The 21,987-nt window shown below is 26.9% G+C and overlaps 1 protein-coding gene across 1 annotated transcript in view; it reads right to left on the bottom strand.

Moving 5' to 3' along the window:
- LOC111619174 (ankyrin repeat and sterile alpha motif domain-containing protein 1B-like) overlaps positions 1–21,987 on the bottom strand; it is a 55,343-nt gene that overhangs the window by 2,358 nt on the left and 30,998 nt on the right. Inside the window, exons 10-20 of the mRNA XM_023360865.1 lie at positions 21,121–21,366; positions 20,748–20,892; positions 17,658–18,191; positions 17,029–17,064; positions 16,729–16,758; positions 15,392–15,557; positions 12,743–13,036; positions 9,606–9,956; positions 9,024–9,148; positions 8,651–8,920; positions 4,419–4,428 (exon numbers count right to left, since the gene is read on the bottom strand). Coding sequence (XP_023216633.1) covers positions 4,419–4,428; positions 8,651–8,920; positions 9,024–9,148; positions 9,606–9,956; positions 12,743–13,036; positions 15,392–15,557; positions 16,729–16,758; positions 17,029–17,064; positions 17,658–18,191; positions 20,748–20,892; positions 21,121–21,366 — 2,207 coding nt within the window. The remainder of the gene's footprint in view (positions 1–4,418; positions 4,429–8,650; positions 8,921–9,023; positions 9,149–9,605; positions 9,957–12,742; positions 13,037–15,391; positions 15,558–16,728; positions 16,759–17,028; positions 17,065–17,657; positions 18,192–20,747; positions 20,893–21,120; positions 21,367–21,987) is intronic.

Below are 21,987 nucleotides of genomic sequence, written 5' to 3'. Positions count from 1 at the left end.
GTATACCGCGCTAATACTCTAATTTTAAATATAAATAATTAAAAATATAAAACTTATATATACAAATAAATAAGGGTAAATTGTATAAATAAAAAAATTGATTTAAAAAATTAAATCAAATATTATATTATTTTTATGAGTGTAGTTTTTAACGCTTCAGACTGATGTAACACGAAACTTATGTTAAATTCTAAGAGATATTCGTGAGTTATTAAATTACTGAATTTTTTTAATTATCAGAAATTTAAAATTGAATATTTTATTTGGAAAAAAGAAAAAAATTATTAGCTGTTACATGAAACAGCTAAATTTAATTTTTTGGATAATGGCCAGAACTACGTAATCTAATCGATGCTTCAACTTTCCACCTTTCTAAAATCGATTTTAATAGATTTATTTCTATAAACTTCATCTTTAATAATGAAATTTAAGTAACTTTATTTTTTTCCTTGAAAAAAAAATAGAAGTGCTGCAGTTATTACAAAAGATGCAATACAACAAAATAACTGAAAGAACCTTCAGTACAATGAATTTAATTAAATTACAATTGACATCATGATATTTAAAAAAGGGGGATATACTCGAAAAGAGAAATTAAAATAAACGTACAAATTCACAAAAAGGGCCAATTGTTATGAAAAATAAAGGAGTAACGATACAGTAATGTAATAATGAGATGAGAATCAACCGATAGCAAATGAATGAACATGATATATAGGCTACATTTTAAAGCTTTAAATTTAAAAATAATTTATTATATTTTATATATGTTTTTAAGTAAACTGCATACAGTTTAAGTTTGCTTATTTATTTTTCTTATTTACAGTAATGACAACGTATCTCCTCTCCACGTTAACAATAAAACCCTGAACATACACATAAAATACAATAAAAAATATAATAATTAAAACATTAGACAAAATTTAGAAGTACAAATTTTAATTTATTAAAAATTAATTTTTAATAATAATAATAATACAGGGAATCTGTAAACTGTAAGATAATTTTTAAGCTAATTTAAACATTAATATAAATTTTACTTCCGAAAATTGCTGCGTGAAAATTAATTATTTTAATTATAATTAATGTAGGTTGATGCTATTTAAATTTATCCTTCAATTCAAATTGGTTAAGCTTCGAGTTTCTACCAGTTTAGTAAGTTATAGAGAGAGAAGGAGGGAGGATAATTCTTTGTTTTGCACTGATCTATTCAACAACTACACAAACAATTTAATGATTTTATCTTTCCAGAACTTTTTTCATATAAAATAGTACAAATGGAAAAATTCAGAGTTGAAAATCGAATTCCTCTTCCTTCTTTCCTATTCCTAGAGGCACAATTTTCAGTTTTTTTTAAAGCTTTTATGCTGTGAATATACCCTATTGAATATTGAATTTTATCGATCTAGTTTTAACAGTTTCGCCAGAAAACCTTGCAGCAATAAAGATTCTTTACTTAAAATTCAAGAAAATTTCTCAAGAAGTGATATATATAGTTTTTTTTTATATATAAATATACAAAGTTACTATCCATAACTTTTCACTTTTTGATTCAAACTTAAGTAACTTATCGTGGGTCGAAATACAACTCATTAAAAAGACTTTTATTAATCTCATAATTAATTATCGAATTTTCTTACATTTTTGATATTCGGTGTAATAAAGATTTATCAATTAACTAAAAAAAAAAAAAATTAAATATTTTAATTAAAATTTAGTCTTATTATATTGAAAAATTCTAAATGATATATTACTATATTTATCAATAATTCTATATTTTAAATATCAAATTAATAATTAATAGATTAATAGATTCATACTGTCTTCCTTCTGTCCGTTCTTCCATAATCTCGAAGTTAGAAGAAAATCGAGACCAGACATGGAAAGCGGAAAGCTTAGGGGTAGGACGCCCCGATTAACTATATATGAACTTCCGGTCTGGCCCGGAAATCACGTGATTTTTAAATTAAAATATGATTAAAAATTGCAGCCGGCATTGTGACGATGTCACAATAAGTAATTGCTCGTTTTTAAAGTATATTCTACTGAATAAATGAATCCAAATACGGTAACTTTGTACAAATTAAAGCAAAATTTTTTAATAAAATTATTCTTCTAGAATATATTAAAATATAAAAAATAAAATTGTGTCTTACGATGTAATTCCTTAATGCCTCATAAAACTAATATTTACATATTTACAGAGAAAGAGAGAGCGATTTTATTTCACACTTCCTCCATTTTTTATTGTTTGTATATAAAATAATTTAAAAAAGGAGTCAATAATTTTATTTTTAACTCTTACACGATATTTTATCAACATTTATTACTTAGTTTAAGGCAATCAGAAAGCCAAATGAAGCTTAGAAGCCTTCCACCAACAATTATAGCCTAATTACTCTATAACTCATGGAACCGTATCACTAAGAAATCTACACTTACAAGTTAGTATATCACAGAATAAATTTTTTATATTAATAATACCCAAATATATTTAATTAAATGACTATACAAATATTAGAATATAATTTAAAACTATGCTTAAAATAATAACTATAAGTAAATTCTCTTAAAATTCTGAAATTGGGATCACGAGATCTAATCATAGAATTATCCACATGAAAGCCCAAATGGAAGCCAATCTGACTATTAATTAACTATTCCACATTAATGAAGTCGACCTTTACTACACTAAATCAACATTACTTCATTTTTTTTCTCCTTCCTAAAATATGAAATCACTAATTGGCAAAGAGAAGCGAACAAGTTGCTCTGATTCTTCGTATTTTAGAAATTATAAATTTGAAAAATACTTTATTAAAATAGAAGAAAATTCACCAAAATGAACGAGGTCCAACCGTTTACAAGTTTAATTATTTTAATTAAAATAAGAAATATGTATTAATTATTGTACACAAGAAATCATTTTCTTGAAAATTCCATCCGCCAATTATTGACTCTTTTTGATTTTATATATAAGCCTTTAATTATTATTATTTTTTAAACATATAACACTGTATTTTACACTATACTTCTGTTAAATAGGAATTTTAATTTGTGCGAATGATAAAATATTACGTTACGAATTAAGAGCCTTGTCAACAATGATGAAAACTTTGAAAAAATACCTCGAAAATATTTAATTTTAGTTTTCAAAAATAATATTTACTTTAATATCATTGAAAATTATTTCAAAGGGATGCTGAGATGCAATTCGCAAATCACTGAACAGTTTTTTTAAATTATTATTTGATTAAGAAAATTTAAACACCACGTTGCTATGTTTGTATTATACATATTTATTATTTGTTTAGTATAAACTAAACAACATGTCTTGTACGTGATGTATTCTCAAAAATATCTAAATGTAATTTTATTAATTCAACAAACCTACTATATATAATGTTTTCATGTAATATTGATTAGTCTCTAGATGGGTGAAGTGATTACAATTACATGAAACTATTATGTCAGTGAGTACAAAGATTAGAAAAACATCTGTACTGTGTTTTATTATTCTACTACTGTACAATGTGGGTTGTTTAAGACTTATTAAACCTGACAGATAGATTTCAGGTTTAACAAGTATTAAACAACAGTAGATTTGTGGAATAATAAGAAAATCATTGTGGAATAGTGGAATAATAATAAACAGTAAAAATAATACTCTATAAGCTAAAAATAATAAATCTATACTATAATAAAGATTTTAATATAAGCTCAATGGAAAAGAAAGTAGCACGCTTCCCTACTGTAAAAGCTTCTCAAGCGATTTTACTGTTCACTCTTAACGTTGAACAGGAAGAAATTTTAAATCATATAACTGAAATGTTATCTTCATTTAGACCAGGGGTTCCCAGCCTTTTTTTTACGTGTTGACCATTTTTAAGAAAATTTTTTCCGTTGACCTCTTTACTATTATATTATATGCTGTGTTATACATTATGTATTTATGTAACAGCACTCATACATAATTTTTAATATTTTCTAATGAATTTTTTATATTTACAAAATTTGATCAACCCCTCTTAAATTTTCATGGACCCTAATGGGTCGATAATGACCTAGTTGGGAAGTCCTGATTTATACTAAATGACAACATTTTAAATATACGGGAGAGAGAGATTTAAATATTTAGTATGTTTTTGGATACTTTTGCAAAAGAATCTTAAGAGTGAATCCTGACGTTTATGACTCGTTGACGTCAAAAGCTACATCAAGATAAGACAATAATTTTTAATATAACAATATTAGGTTATAACTTTTAATAAAGAGCTAAAATAAGACAAATAAAAAATTTACATTTACTGATTTTAAGGTAAATTAAATATATAATGTCCGGCGTTGCTCGAGATTTTGAGGGGATGGAGAATATGTGAGATTGGATTGAAAGGGGATGATAAAAACAATGGTCTTACTCGTTAGTAACTAACAAAAAATGTACATTTATTTATGTTAAATTATAAATGTACATTATTGTAAATACCCGAGTATTTACAATAATGAAACTGCAAAACACAAAAAATTGCTCGAACTTCAGTTAAGAAGGGGTGGACTTTAGGATTGGGATGGGGACTTCCACAGTACTTTTCTAGGGTGCCGAAAAATATTCTTGACAAATTTGGTGCAGATACGTTAAACGGTATAGAAGCCTTTGCCTAATATATACACATATTTCGACATTTTTTATATATAGAGATATTGATATATAGATATAAATTTAAAATATATAGATGTAGCATATAACTAATATACATTATACAATATTTATAAATAATTTAATTAGTTGTTAACTGTGATTAAAAAAATTATAATACAAGATTAGAGCATACGTTCAAAGTATAACAATTTAGTACTATTAATATTTAAATTCATATCATATTTAGTTTATCTTTTTCTTAAATTTTTTATTATTCTAATATTTCATAGAATCTAAAAAATAATAAAAAATTCAACATTTTACAAATTTACTATAAATTATATACGACAGGTTGCTCTCCTTATCATAGTTTAAATTCGATATATCTTTAAATTTTCTCTTTAATAAAAAAATAATAATGATTTATATTTTAAGATATTCAAGTTTAATTCTCAAATCAATTTTTATATAATATTTATAAATTTATTTTTTGAAACGAAAAATAGGCCTATATGTTATAATCTTAAAAACAGAATTGAAAAAAATCGATAAAATAACTACGCCAGGCATTTTTTAATATCTAAAATAACATTAAATATTTTTATATTTTATCAATTTACATCAGATAATATTTCTAAATATATACTCAAAAAACTTAGGATATTCTTGAATGAAAACAGGAAAAAACTTGATCAATATTTAAAATAAAGTTACTATTATCATAATAAGATAAGTGCATAAAGGATGATGCTTGTTTTCCTGGAGAGCTGTGCCAAGAATATGGGCATCATATATATAGAATCAATGTTATCAAGATAACAAGCTCAACGAACACTAGAATAATAAAACAATAACTTCTAGAGCTTACCTTTAGATCCATGTCATTTATTCAATTTTAGAAATTGCTCCGTCAAAAGAGTATTCGTTAAAAATATAAATGGTAATAACATTATTAAATGTACAAGCATGGAGGGACAAACAGGGAACTTGTCTTCCCCTGTGATCGAATAAAACTTTTCAAAATTATAATCGTAAAAGTGATTGAGATATTAACTTCACATCATCGACCATAATGTGTATTCTATAATCTACTTGTAAAACAACCCCAGAAAATTAAATAATTAAATAAACATTTATTGATGTAATTACTTGTCTCCAAGCTTTCCCCCGATGTATTATGCAGTACATGTTTAATGCAATATAAAGAAAATACACACGTATTTTTAAAGAATACCTTTTTTTTTATAGAATAATTTAATCGTCATGGATCTAACACGGTATTTACCTTTGTTACTTTCTACAACGTAGGTTATAGACGTTATTACAATATATATACAGTAAAAATGTACTGTACGTAATGTAATATCTTATAAGTTCTACCTCAAATACGACAGCGCTTATTGATTACTAAACTGGAGATTTAATATAATATAATCCAAAGTACTGTAAATGGAACAGAATATATTTATTTAACTCAAGAAACATTACAGAATTAGACAAAACTTTTGTAGATCAATAATTAATTCAATCGAAAATAAAATGAACTTTTACAAAGAATTATAGAATATTTCACCTGAGATAAATCAGAATGATTCATTTCCATAATTTTCAACTTTTAAAAAGTATTCTAACCAATGATTAACTATAATAATTTAAAAATAGCGAATAATATAGGCCTAAACCTCTTAAATTACAAAGTATTCTTTCAGGAATCTGATATTATAAATACAGTAGCAATTTTAATATATTAAAATCACCGTTATTATTTTATAAACTGTTGCAGATTTTAAAATGAAAGAAGTCAGAAGAAAAAACAGATAATTCAGAACTTATTAAAGAAACAAATTCATATAATTAATGTAATTTAAGTAGATTTTTCCACGTGTACTTAAAAAAATTTACAATTTTCAAATAGATGCTTCAATTAGGATAATTACATTATGATTTAGTTTTTAACACAATAGAATGTTAAATACTTAATGTTTAAGCATTGTATAATTTAGAAAATTGCAAAAATCACAAATAAATTTTAAATAAAAATTTATTTTTTTATAATTAGATTCATTGAGAAAATAATAACGTTCTGTTAGCATCTTATGAAAACTTTTGCAATTTATATTATTCTTTAACTTAATTGAATAAATTCTATAATCTAATAAAATATTAGTAAATTCAAGTGCCATAGGAGCTTTATTATAACCTAATTGCTACACAAAAAGCCGTCGTAAAGCGAGACGTCACCTATTTCTCACAGGCTCAATGACATTGAAAATAAATTCCAAGGAAAATATTTAAATACATTGTCAGATAAAGTTAACATAAATTAAAATATGACGCTGAAATACGATCAAGTAGTCAAACATATTGAAATTTATATCAGTCATTGAAGTGGGGGTTGTAAAACGGCGAAATGTCAAGCAAAATCAGCCATAAAACGAGGATCTACATTTGATAAATTTATATTATTTAGAATATATTTAAATATGTCTGCACAAAACAATAGCGCAAATTTCAGAAACTAAATAAATAATAATATAAATAAGCAATTATTTTAGTTATTCATTCAATAAATTAAATATCTAACTATTTTTTTATAAATATAATTTTTTATTTTGGTTACCATACATTAATTATATTTAGAAATTTTTTATTGAATTATTCTAATTATTCTCTATTTTAAAACTGCTTTTAAAATAAAAATAGAACTGTAATGGTCGTTAACAATTCCATTCAAGTTACAGTAAAAAAATTATTTTAAATATTTTTAAGTAGATTAAAGTTATATAAATTAATTTATCAATAAATAAAATCCATATTTTTGATAAAGAACAATTTTACGTCATAATATTATTAATAATATCAATAATAACAATAATCAATTAAAATATGTCATAATACATTGACATATTATAAAAATAAGATATATAAAATCTGAAAATATTAAAATTTTTCAAAAAAATTTGAAATAAAGGTAGTGTTTGATTGATTAATTAACACGAGACACCAGCATACTTAATCTGTATGGTCTGCCACAATTACACAATTATGGGTGGGGCTGACCTCCAATGAGGTCTACCACCATCGAAGAGGGATGAAGAACGATATCCCGACCTATACTACACAAGATAAATTATAGGGGACTGAACTGTAGGTGTTCGAACACGGATCCCCACAGAGATAGGGCGCACTTGTTTGGAGTGGGGTAGAGCGGGTCCCTTTTACTATGTTTCTGTTTTTTTTTTTGAGCGAATAAAATGAATAGAATATTTCTTTATTAATAAAAGCAGTCTTAAACAACTTTATTTTTGTTATTTTTAATAACATTAATTTATTATGGCCTCTAAGTCTTTTGTATACTCTGAGGACTTTTAGCTAACAAAAGTAACATTTAAAAGACTAAAAATTTCGTTAATATAAATAATAAAACATTCCCTAAACAGATATTTCTTTTTATTTCATTGCAAATTAAATTTAAAATATAATTTACAAATTTGCTTGAATTTAATAATAATTAACTTATTTGTTTCCAGGAAACAATCTGTTCAACATCATCGACTTTATGCACTCGAAAAAACCTTACCTCTCATCATTTATTTCTGTAAGGTTCAAGCTATGTTGAATATGTTTCAAAAGTTACTGAGCAAATTTATTGAGTTATTTGATAAGTGTTTACTACTTAAAAAACATCATAAAATATAAAAGTAAATATTTATCCTGCATTTTAAAAACATCCAACTGATGTTAAATAGTTTTTATATAACATTAAAATGAGTAGTCGCAAAGGAAGGGGGACATTTTAAACATCTGCAAGTCATCGCGCCCACACAGATTTAAAATATTAACGCACGCAACGACAGTTACATTGTCGATATCATGTTTTATTATTCCACCTCGATAAGCTACTTCTCAGTAACTGCATAAACTGATACCAATGAAGTTATTTACGTCATACATGATAATTACATTAAAACAACTAAAATACATTAAAAAAAAAACTTATAATTTCAAAATAAACCTTACCAAAAGCAGATCTTCGTTCGTCAATGTGGTTAATTTATCCAATTCTGTGAATTCATTCTCCGCAAATACGTTCACATAACTTTCCAAATTTAAAGACCTTAGCCACTGTTCTATCGAGTTTGGTATTCCAGCTTTGCCTTCTCCTCTACCGATAGGGAGAAGATTTGGAAAGTCTTTAGCAGAATTAAGAATCTTCTGCCTGTGATTTTCCGCTAGAACTCCGATTTCTATAAGATCTCTATCGTCCAGAGTCGTACTTCCCTGCATCGTACATTACATAATCACATATAATTTTATCAAAATAAAGATTTATTCTTAAAAAAAACAAAATTAAAATGCCCATAAATTTAAAAAAAGAACTCACCAGAAAGTCGACATCGTCGAAGCCATTTTCCATCAATAAATTTTCATATTCTGCCATATCTAAACTTTCTAACCACTCTCTGACTGTACTAAATCCTCTGGCATTGCCCGCTTTTTTCCTGTTATCTGAAAATATTTTAAAAAATAAAACTTTACTAAGAGATTCGTAGATAAATATAAATTACATCTACGCTAGAAACTCTTAAAAAAGCTTCATAAATGAATATTCGAAGATGTATATGAGGCATAGCTTAAATGTAAACAGCAAGAGGGGGAGAATGCAATTAACTAAGTCCTAATTAAAAAATTAGAATAGATTTAAAAACCATTTTATTATTGGTTCCAACTTCACCATTCTTTCATTATTTATTCAAATAAAGATAATTTGAATAAATAATTTTATTATATTTAAAATGGCGAACATGAATCTAGAAAAACGGAGAGGGGAAAAAATTATAATAATAAAATATTTAAATGCCTTAATTTAAATAAGAAAGAAGTTTATTTATCTTCTGTACATAAACAATATCGTTAACGAATTCACGAGATAAATGGAATAAAATAAATAAATAAAAATTTTAACCTGAACTAATAAATGTCTTGGTGAACTGCTCTTCGATTTCTCTTGCAAAGACCGACTCTCTAGCGATTCCACTTCCAAAAGAGGCCATAATATCGGCTATTTCGGCCCATTCGGCATTCTCATCGAAAGGGCTAAGAAGTGATAAGCTGCTCCTTTGATCAGACGTCCCTCCGTCAGTCATCGTCTTCAATTTGGTGCCAACATCACCGTCTTGGAATAAATTCATCGGCCTCTTTGTTGGATGTCTGTCATCTGTACGACCATCCAAGGGACAGACGGAGCCTCGACATAAACCTGTTCGAGCACAATGACCATTGGTGTGATAATGCATATAACTAGGGTTTATGGATTATTGATTCGACTAACCGTTAACGGAAAAAAAAAATATTTAAAATATACAAATGACTTCTGATAATTTAAAGCATGTAAACAACTGTTTGTATTTGCAATTCTGTTGTTTCTAACCCATATTTTACAATAGTACTCGATTAAATACAAGATATTTTTTTACATAACTTATAAATTACTGTATTATTATTTTTTAATACATTTAAATAAATTTTTAGTATCTTAGTCATCGTAGTATGATTAAGGTAGATAGAGACGTGCAATTAATATTAAATTTATAAATATTCAGAGTCAATATTTACGCATAAATAATGTAATTATATAATTATATATATTATAAATATTATAATTGTATTAATTATTTATAAAGTACATATCAATATTTAAATTAATGTACTGTACATAATAAATATAAAATTATTAATCATTCGAAAAATTGTAAATAAATTAAGTAAGAAAAAAAGAATAAAACGTTTATTCTATTTTTAATTAATTTATTTACTATTCATTGATAAAAATTTTGAAAAAAATATAAAATAATAATCCTAATTAAAATTTTTTGTTTAGTTCTAATTATTCTTTAACCAAAATAAATAAAATTTGGTTAATTAATATAGGATTTAGTATAAATAAATAAATATATTTTAGATATTTTAAAGCGTAAAAATTAATAGAAGAAAAATAAAATATTTTCATTTAATTTCCGTCCTGAATTCGTCATTGTTGATTTAAAATGAACGTCAGAATGAAGTACGTCGTCACGATTATAAAAATTGATTGACATATTTATCAAAATTTCATTTATATAGCCTAAATTATTTGTAAAAGAATCAAGTGATCTAATATTTATTTAAATGAATACTTAATAATTATGGATGACTTACAATCGAGTTTTCTATATTAAATTTTTATTACTTATTACAATTTATTTTTTCGAAATAAAACCTATTTAATGCCATTCTTTCTATATAAAGTTAAAAATAAATGCCTACATCTGATAATATCGATTAAATATAGATTCTGTTTAGTTATTGCTCTTAGTACAAATTTACAGCCCTAGTCTTCTATTTAATTAATTATTCAAATTTTTAAAGTATTATACACAGAACAATTAAACTGTGACATGGCAAAAGAATCATTATTTAGCAAAGACGACGGTAATAAATCAGTCGTACAGTACGTTACGACAATGTTAAGTGAGCATTGGCATCTGATGATGACAACGTATTTTTGGATATGAAAGCTAATAATTGGATTCATTGTACAGTACAATCCCCGACTGGAATAATATCTTGTTGCAGTGTCTACTAGAAAAAAGTAATAATAATTAAGGAAAAAAAAACAATCCTTTGGCTAAAGTATGCAACAAAAGAAAAAAAATTAAGAAGAGCAACAGGTAGGTTACTTATTCCACGTCTTTAAAAAGAGTAACCGGTAGGCTGTTTCAAATTTTTACTATGTAGGCTATGTATTGCATACTTTTTAAGAAGTGTAACATATATTTACAATGTAGAATAAATAAATTATTTTTTTACATAAAATTAAACATGTATAAATCATATCATTGGCGAATTTACGGCCTTATCCTTCGTTGAAAGTCGTAAAAATGTATAAATATAATAAACGAAACAAACAAACTATAAAATTCAAATATTTTTCTTAAAATTTTTAGTTTAAGAGAATATTTTACATTAATTCCTTACTCTAAATTTAATATTAGAGCAAGGAGTCAAGAATATAATTATGAAATTTTGAGATACTTTGAAGTCTTTTAGTCTCAACAAGACTTCAAATTTATCGATTTATTCATTTAATACTCAATAAAGAATAGGATTTATCAGCCAGACAATCTAATTCATTTGAGAATTTTTATTTATTTATTTTTTCATGAGTTAACTCAGATAATGAATCATAACTGTTTCTCAGTTGTTAAGAAACTTCCCGATTGCCTAATCGTTATCTCAACGACGGTTGACACTACAAAATGCAATCTGTACTACGAATTTTTTTTATCAAAAAAATTTAAGATTTTCACTCCTCTTTCATACACTGATTCACTAATTTCATATAAATTAATGTATTTTTTTTTGTTTTTTTTTTACTTTCAATTTTGATATAATAAACCTACCAGAAGCAGAAAATCTTTAAAAATTCCATACCCATTATTGTAAATTGTAGGTTAATATTTATCAATTATTTTACTTGTTAATAAATATCAAATTGCAATTTTCATATTGGATATAATTGCAGTTCTGTTATTAAATTACTTAAAATGACGTCATATATGAGTTACTTCATTATCTCTCTAGTTTTCTTAATTATAATTAATTTTTTTAAATTTAATATTAATCAAGAATATTTAAACTGGTTAAAAATTATTAGATACAAATTAAAAGTTGTAAGGGAGTTCATCTTATATATTCATGAAAAACTCTAAGTTTCTATAGAAGCAATAAATAATTATATTATATTTTATGAAAACAAATTAGATTATACAATTGAATAAAATTAAACATAAGATTAGTATAGAATTTCTAAAATTAAAGTTGAAAAAATGTTGACATATAGAAATAAAAGTTAACTAAGCTTTTGGTACATCAGCCTGTATATCTTGATCAACATAAAAACGTCCGATAAATTCTACTTTTCTTATCAATAAAATTCTGTCAAAATCAATTTGTGGAAAATACGGTGCCATAAATTTAGATCGAATTCTATTATTACTTTTAGTGAAATCTTATTTTTATAATCCTAGATTTTAAAAAAATTAAATAAATAAAAATTTTAACCTGAACTAATAAATGTCTTGGTGAACTGCTCTTCGATTTCTCTTGCAAAGACCGACTCTCTAGCGATTCCACTTCCAAAAGAGGCCATAATATCGGCTATTTCGGCCCATTCGGCATTCTCATCGAAAGGGCTAAGAAGTGATAAGCTGCTCCTTTGATCAGACGTCCCTCCGTCAGTCATCGTCTTCAATTTGGTGCCAACATCACCGTCTTGGAATAAATTCATCGGCCTCTTTGTTGGATGTCTGTCATCTGTACGACCATCCAAGGGACAGACGGAGCCTCGACATAAACCTGTTCGAGCACAATGACCATTGGTGTGATAATGCATATAACTAGGGTTTATGGATTATTGATTCGACTAACCGTTAACGGAAAAAAAAAATATTNAATCTTATAAAATTCTGATAAATTTCAGAGCAATTCATCCCCTAATTAATGAATTAAATATCTAATAATCTAAATAATCATAATTCATGTCAATTATTAAGCTATATTAGACATATTTATATAATAACATCATTATCTTCTCTTATAATATAAAAATGATAGACTCATTAAAACAAATATAATGTTTTATGACTCATTTTGCAGTGTTAAGTACTTAAAAATAATTACTTGTTGGATTAGAGTATTATTAGAGATGATAATATACTGGTACAAAGTGATATATTGCTAGAGTATATAGAGCTTATATTCTATAATACTACTTATTAAATATTCTTAAATGATTAAGGAGTTATGTGGGCTTGAATCTTTAGAGATTTCATAAATCGAGTGGGAAAAATCCACATTAAATATAAAGGTGAAAGGAATATAATTTTTCTTTTCAACATATTCATCTTATACATGTCCTTGTTTTTATCTTTTTATGTATTTACAGTTAATGTCTAGATATATATTTGTTTTTGCAGTTTGTTATATGGTTATACTTTGTAGCCTTTACCAGAGGGCAAACCCTGTACAGCAACTAAACTGATAACACAATAAAAACAAAGATGGAGCCTATAAAATTTCTAACATCTTTGCAAAGAATAAAGCTGCTAACTATTATTAGAACATATTTAATGCTTCATTCTAATAGATTTAGATTCCAAAAATTTATGAATAATTAATGTATACATTCAAATAAACTTACCACCAAATTCATTTAAATTAAACAATAATTTAATTTTGTTATTAAAAGAATAGAATTAAATAACATAACAACAGATCTATATTTAAAATTAATTAACAGAAGTAATAAAATTTTTTCTAACATTTAATATTAATTAATAAACTTTATCAGAATAAAAAATAATAAATTATTTATCTAAGAACTAATAATTAATTTTCTGGAATATAATAAAGGCATAGAACAATAAATAAATTTTAAAATATGCAAATAAATATTTAATTAAACACAAAAATGATGTTAGGGGTCTGAATTAACCTGCAAACCATATTCACCCCTGTGTAACCACTAACACTGTGGATAGAGTAAACTCTTGGGTTTTGTATACACATGTCTACTGTGTAAGTGCATTTATCACATTCAAATCTTTGATTTTTTCTTTCTTTATTTATAAAGATAAATGGTGCCTAGGGTTATACTACTGATTACATATATTGTAAAGTGAAATTCAACTTCTAACAATGATTTACATTATAAATATTCATTTTAATTATATTTAAATTTATACTTAACAACTATACAATTGAATATGGCATTCATTTCACATATAATAAAAGAATTAATTCGAATTTTTAATAGCAATGTCGAGATATCTAAGGATAAACTTAAACTTGGACTCCTTCCAGGGTTATTTATTGAATAACTCCGTTACTAGTCCAGACAATCTTGTAATGAATTTAATTTCTGGGGGAGGAAAATACCTTTAATTGTAATCTGAGTAATTTTCGAATGTTAAATTAATGTAGATTCATAACCTTTTAAAACAATTAAATGCACATCATCCGTAAATAGAAGAAAACTCTATTATTTTTTCAATTCTGGATCTATTTACGATTTAATTCTAAATTAACTAACTTGCCATTCAATGTTTTCAAGGTGTAATGACCTAAATAGAAATGTGTTTCAAACATCCAATGCAAGAGCTTGAAAAGTGCCAAAATTAACTTTTGACAGCAGAAAAAATATTGTATTACTTTAGTTCTAAGTAGTGTTACTAATAGCTATTTAAATAAACAAATTTAGAATATGATAAATAAGTGAGAACAAAGTCTGAATGGGCTTAAGAAATCGAAATTTAGAACACTTTTTTTATATAATGATCGAGCCGATATATGAAATGTATGGCGCTAAAATGTGAAAAAAATTTCGAAATAAAGGACGGACACCGATTATAATCCAACAACAGCTGAAGTAGCCTTGAGGCACAAGCAGCTGTTGATCAAAATAGAGCAGATCGAAAGTGATCTAGTCCACTTTTAAGTACATACGAAATGTTAATGGTATGTAATTTCATATACAGAACTCACCTAACAATTATAATTTACGACATACTTTTTTTGTACAAATCTCATGTTTTTGAAGGTGATTGTCAACACCACTGACGTCACGAGCCACGCCCAATTCTGACGTCACGGTGTCGGGCTCCCACCATTATCGTACATAGTTAAAATAGTCGAATAGGAACGTAATCTTACCTGCGAACGGGTCGTCCTCCATAATTTCTTCGATAGTATCTGTAGACACGGACTTATTTTCCTTGCGTAATGACACTCGCACGTTGCCGGAAGGATCGACGGTGGCGAACAACTCCTCTTCCGTCAGGGTCTCGATGTCACGTGACAGACGTTTCCTCTTGTACTCCTGGCATAGCAAGGAGGGGTGAAGGAAAAGTGGACGGGAAGTCAGATTGAATGTAAGGTTATCTTCCAGTCAGTCGCATAAATGTCAACATGTGTGAGTGTGGGTGGGTTGGTTGCACGTGTTAAATTGACTAGAGTCGCGTTGAGTGATAAAACGTTCGAGGGGGGAAGAAATCTTATAGCGTATTGACTAATAATGGCAAATATAACGTTATTTAAACGCGAAACTTTGAATCTTTCCAATTGAATGCGATCGAGTTACATTAAACCCAGTGTTAGTATTGTTAGATTCAGTTCTTTTTTTAGCAAAAAAAAAAAAAAAACAGAAAATGCCAAGTTCGAATTATTGTTTAAGTAGAGCAATTTATATATATATATAAATGTCTCGTGTATCGGGAGGGGGCGTTGATCTTTCAGCTGTGTTATGTCTAGTCATTTTATCATCAGATAAAACCAAATAATTGGACTGATTCGAACAGATTAAATTATTGCTAGTGATAGCATTTGTTTTTCTTTCGTAATCTCTTCGAGCATTCAGGAATATAAGCTATTTTCACATAGAAAATTATTGAAGGATATCTCAGCAGTAGTCTTGACGGTATCGCCATTGGTGTTATCAATGTATTATCACATATTAAACTCAAAAGCGTAATAGATAAGATGGGTTATAAGCATCACAATTATCAAATTATCGCCAAGAACTTTGTATTATATTACGATGATTTAAAAATCCGGTTTAAAATAACTGCTAATAATTATTATCATATAAAAATTTAGATACAGCCGAACGTCCAACAACGGCCACCCCTAAATGGCGGCCATTTTCTTAGGGGACGTTTCTCTTAGAAATGCATACAAGCAAACCTCTGAACAACGGCCAATTTTTATGTTCCCATCAATGGCCGTTGTTTACAGGTTTGACTGTTTGTGTATGAAATATTTTATACGTTGTTAAGCTGATTGTTTTCTTTTTATAAATAGAAATTAAAATTAATTTAAGACACAAAAATAAAATTAAAAAATAGATATATATTTTTATACAAATAGACATAATACATCTGAATAATTACATGTTTTTTTGTATATTTTAATTTATATATTAGTTTGATTACAATATTGTTATTATCAGGGCTTGATTAAGTCCATAATATTTATATCGTTATTGCACTTACCGTCCCGTTTACTTCTTTTAAGAAATTAACCTTAAGAAAGAAAATAAAATAATAAACTAAACCAAAAAAATAATAAATACAAGTTTAAAATAAAAATTAATTCCGTTATTTTCTGAAAAATACAGAAAATATTCGAAATTTCTTTTAAGTTTTAAAAATAATGTAGGGCATTAGAGAATTTCTAGACAATTTATTATTATTATTTATTTTTTAATGTAATGTTTTTCTCTTTTTTAAAATATTTTTCTATGTGGAAAGAGTTTTTGACAAGTTGTACTTTATCTAAAATAAACTACTCACCTGACTATCCAGGTAAACTGCTAAACGTAAATCGTCCTTTAAAATAAAGAAAATACTTTCTAAACAAAAAAAGAATGTAACAGAAAACATATTTAAATAAACAACGAGAAAAATTTAATGTTTAAATAAAGAAAAAAAATCTAAGAAAATAAAGAACACAAATAGTCGAAATTAAATTATATGTTAATAAAATTAAAAAAAAATTATATAAAGAAAAGTAACTGAAAATAATAATAAATTATTCATTCCTCTTTGGATTTTTATATGGTGGCAAAACATCAATTTTTGAAATTATTTCATATTTTTAGGGGTATTTTATGCTTCTAATGTGCATACAATAAATGTATTTTGTTATTACTAGTCATTAGATCGTCGTATGACGCCATACTACAACTTATAAGTGATGGAAATTGGATAATTGACAATTTAAAATGTATCCTTGAGTTGCGATTAAATACGAAAAAAGTAATAAAATGCTAAATTATTTGCTCAAATATGGTTCCTTCGGTGTTCTAACTAACTCCACTCGTCATATCTATGTTCTAAAGCCCACATACTTCAGCTCGTAATTTTAATATCTATCAAATTAGATGATAAATGGTATCTAATTTAAAAAAAGGACTGCCTACCTGACTTAGAGGGCGTATTTTTTCGTGTATTCCACCTGCTGCTGTAGAGGGTGAAGGGGGAGGGAAATCGGGCGTCGGAGGTTGTTGATAATGAGTAGGGCTCAATGGTATCTGTACCGTCGCTCTTTTACTCCTAAAATCTAAACTATTAGGTTTGTTGGGACGTTCATCTTCGCAGCTGGAGACTGATTGTCTACCACGTGACAAAACTGCGGGGGAGTTATGGTAACGGAAGAAAGAACTACTAAATGACGTCACTCTTCCACTAGCGATGTCATCGTAAAGAGCACTGAAAGGCGAACTCTCCGTTATCTTCCCATTCTTGTTATCTAAGCTGCCTTTCCTCTTCTTTGGCTCAGCTTCGTTGTCGGATTCGTGATGACCGTCTGATAAAGGCCTCGGCGATGTGCGTCCGCTGTTTGGCCCATGATCTCCTAATAACAGTTCGCAACTGTAACCCGATAGTCGTGTGGGCAGCGACTTGTCTATTGGAGATACTGGGGCTATAGAGCGTCTAGGTGGCTTGGCCGGCGGCTAAAATCATACACAACGTTCTCTATGATTATCACAACAAGTAATAAACTTCCTCTACAATATAAATTTATCTATATTATATTTTAAAAATTTCTTTAATAGAAAAATATAAATAATAATTAATCAAATATAACAAAAGTGGATAAATCATTAAAATATTTTAAGTTTAATTCAAAATTTAATTTAAGCCGTTGGAATTGCATTAATATTTTCGACTGAACGAATAAATTAACTTAATATAGATAACATTCGAACTCATTTAATCATGGAAATAAAAATTAATAATATATTTTTTCTTACTTCCTTTCCTCGTTTATACGTGGAAAGGAAATAAGCAAACATATTTTCGTTGAAATTTAATCAAAACGACACTTTACAAGATCATATGTACTGTACAGTCAAACCTCGATATAACGCCTCCGAAACTGGCTCTAAATGGAATATAGCGCTAAACCGAATGATCTCGAAAAATAAGAATTACATAAAACATTGATTTTTGCATTTCAAAGAGCATTGTTATCAAATCACAATGCCCTTTGCAATGCAAAAACCATAACATTTAGTAATTCACAAGGGCTGAAAGCATATCTATTTTTAATATTTTACGAAGAAATTCATTGGCGCTAAATCGAAATTTGCTGTATTTTAGAGAAAGAAATGAAATTTTTAAAATAAATTTTGTTTTCTTGCAAAAATTATTTCATCTAAATTAAACTTAGTTTTTATTTAGTGAAACAAACAGCACCAAATCAGTAGTAGGGAATAGAAAAACATTTAAACAATAGCAAATAATANCAATTTTCTAACGAACAAGAATTAGTAAATTAAATTTTAAAATGTAAATGCTTTAATTATTTAATTTTTATTATCTATATAAGTAGTAAATTTGATTTAATATTATAATCGACTTGAAAACAGTAAAGCTTTATAAATATATTAACTGCGTGTTTCCGGCGTTGTTCGAGATTTTGAGAGGTGATGATGACAAAATGATGTTAGTAAGTAATATTTACATTTATTGACCTGTGTATTTACGTTAACCAGAAACAAAACAAAAACAATTGCTATGGCTAAAGTTAAGAGGGATGGATTTTGGAGTGGTTGGGGCGGGACCTCAAGTATTTTTCATAACGTGTCAGAGAATATTCATACTAAATTTGGTGAGGATAAGTTGAATGAACGTACATAAGTTAAGAGGAGTGAGAACCCCACAGTATATTTTCTAGTATGTCAAAGAATGTTCACATGCCAAATTTGGTGTGTCTACGTTGAATGGTAGAGCCCTTTGCCTAACAAACATATATACACATTTGAATTTTAAAATATAGATTAAAATATCTACACATTTAGTAAGGACTCATCAGTAAAGAATTTTAAAAATTTCAAAATTTCATTCTTACTGTTATGAATGTAAACAGTGTTTCAAAATTATCCGAGTAAACTTTTTTAGGGCTACTGACACAAAGTCTGTAATTTAAGTTTATTATTTCGCTCATTTATTGTATATCTTTGCTTTATTTTTATTTTGTTTATCTATTCTAAAACCTCGTAATTTTTTAGACTTTTAATTTTAAAATTGTGTTCTATATTTCATATTCCAATCAGTTAATGTTCGATCTTGAAGATGGCTGCCTAAACGGCAGAAAACGTTCGATAAATCAAGTATTTGTGCTGGCAGAGGCTTAAAGTGTTTTTATTTAAACTTTTTTTCAAGCAGAATATAAAATATATAACTTAAAACTGTTATTTTATACAATTTTCATCATATATAAAGGTGTTTAAACTGTAATTCTGCACTTTTTTTAGTAAGTGGAGAATGTATAAAAAATTACATTGTATCATATTTCATTTAAGTTGTTTTTAGATTATAAAAAGGACATATAATTTTATAATTTTTTTTTTTATTTCTACTGACAGATCTTGATAATTAAAGCTATATATAATCTTACTAATTATCAATTACGTCCAAATAGTAAAATAAAAATTAAATTAATTCATTTAATTTAATTTTTATTTTCTTGATTTACACTTAATATCATTTCAAAAACACTGATAAAGCTCATTTTTAATGTTTTTTTTGTTCGAAATTATCTTGAAAAATAATGAAAAAATTGAATAAAAAAACAAAAAATGAATTTACATTCTACAGTTTTTCAAAATTTCAACATAATAATTATGTTATTTGTATTTAATATTTTTATCATAAACAACTTAAGAAAATTATTTTACAGAAAGAAAAAATAACACCTAAATTGAAAAACTGAAGTATTTATCTAATAGATTTTTATCAACAAAACTTATAAAATATTTTTATATATATTTCAAGTTGACAGTTTCCTAAGTGTTCCCCACAGCTGGATCTCATCATATAAAATGCACATTGTAAGTAGCAATTCTTGGTCCTTCTTTCCAGCAGAAAAAATAAAATTGACTGCAACGCTACACTTCAAACAATAAACAATTTTATCATCGCAAACGAAATATATCAGAAAACTCACTACTAGTCATGGTCGATGGAGAAAGTGAAGTAACGGTATCCGATGATGTCACTGTTACGTCACGGAAAGCATGTGGCGCTTGGATAGGAGAGTTCATCGAGCCTGAAGGGGTGCAGCTACCAGTAGATGCTTTGTCTAAAGTGCTATCAAGAGATTTCGATAAGAGGACAGGGCTTGTCTGATGAGCATCATTACCACTTCCCCTATTTACGAGAAAAAATATGTTGGCTTACATGTAGTAAGAATTTATAAGGGAAGAGAGAGAGTAAAAATGAAATGTTTCAGTTTATATGAAAAATTTAACTTATCAATATATAACGCTACTACATTGTAAGGACGGTTAAGACCGTTATTTTTTATTATTTTTTATTTATGTTTTCCGACATAAGTTTACCTAAGAAATAAATATGTTGTCGTAAATATTTACTTACGCGGATGATCTTTTATTGGACATAGATAATTTATACTGATGAATAGGGCCATCAATGTGATTTATTTCAGATAATGGAGACCTAGTCATCCTAGGGGGAGAAGTACCATAAGATCCACTACTACCGTAGGGACTGGGAAGAAACCCATGAGGAGATGACAAGTTGCTTGATACTTCAGTACCTTCATCTTCAGGAGTAACATGTCCTAACAAAAGAAATAAAAAAAATTTGAAAAATGTAGATAACCTTTACATTATTACAATATAAATTCAATCTAAAATATTTATATTATTTAGAGACATGGTGATGATGACAAAATGATGTTAGTAAGTAATATTTACATTTATTGACCTGTGTATTTACGTTAACCAGAAACAAAACAAAAACAATTGCTATGGCTAAAGTTAAGAGGGATGGATTTTGGAGTGGTTGGGGCGGGACCTCAAGTATTTTTCATAACGTGTCAGAGAATATTCATACTAAATTTGGTGAGGATAAGTTGAATGAACGTACATAAGTTAAGAGGAGTGAGAACCCCACAGTATATTTTCTAGTATGTCAAAGAATGTTCACATGCCAAATTTGGTGTGTCTACGTTGAATGGTAGAGCCCTTTGCCTAACAAACATATATACACATTTGAATTTTAAAATATAGATTAAAATATCTACACATTTAGTAAGGACTCATCAGTAAAGAATTTTAAAAATTTCAAAATTTCATTCTTACTGTTATGAATGTAAACAGTGTTTCAAAATTATCCGAGTAAACTTTTTTAGGGCTACTGACACAAAGTCTGTAATTTAAGTTTATTATTTCGCTCATTTATTGTATATCTTTGCTTTATTTTTATTTTGTTTATCTATTC

Source organism: Centruroides sculpturatus, unplaced genomic scaffold (genome assembly GCF_000671375.1).
Source record: "Centruroides sculpturatus isolate CEXI.00-Female unplaced genomic scaffold, Cexi_2.0 scaffold79, whole genome shotgun sequence".
Lineage (NCBI taxonomy): Eukaryota > Metazoa > Arthropoda > Arachnida > Scorpiones > Buthidae > Centruroides > Centruroides sculpturatus.
This window is presented reverse-complemented; position numbering and strand designations above follow the sequence as displayed.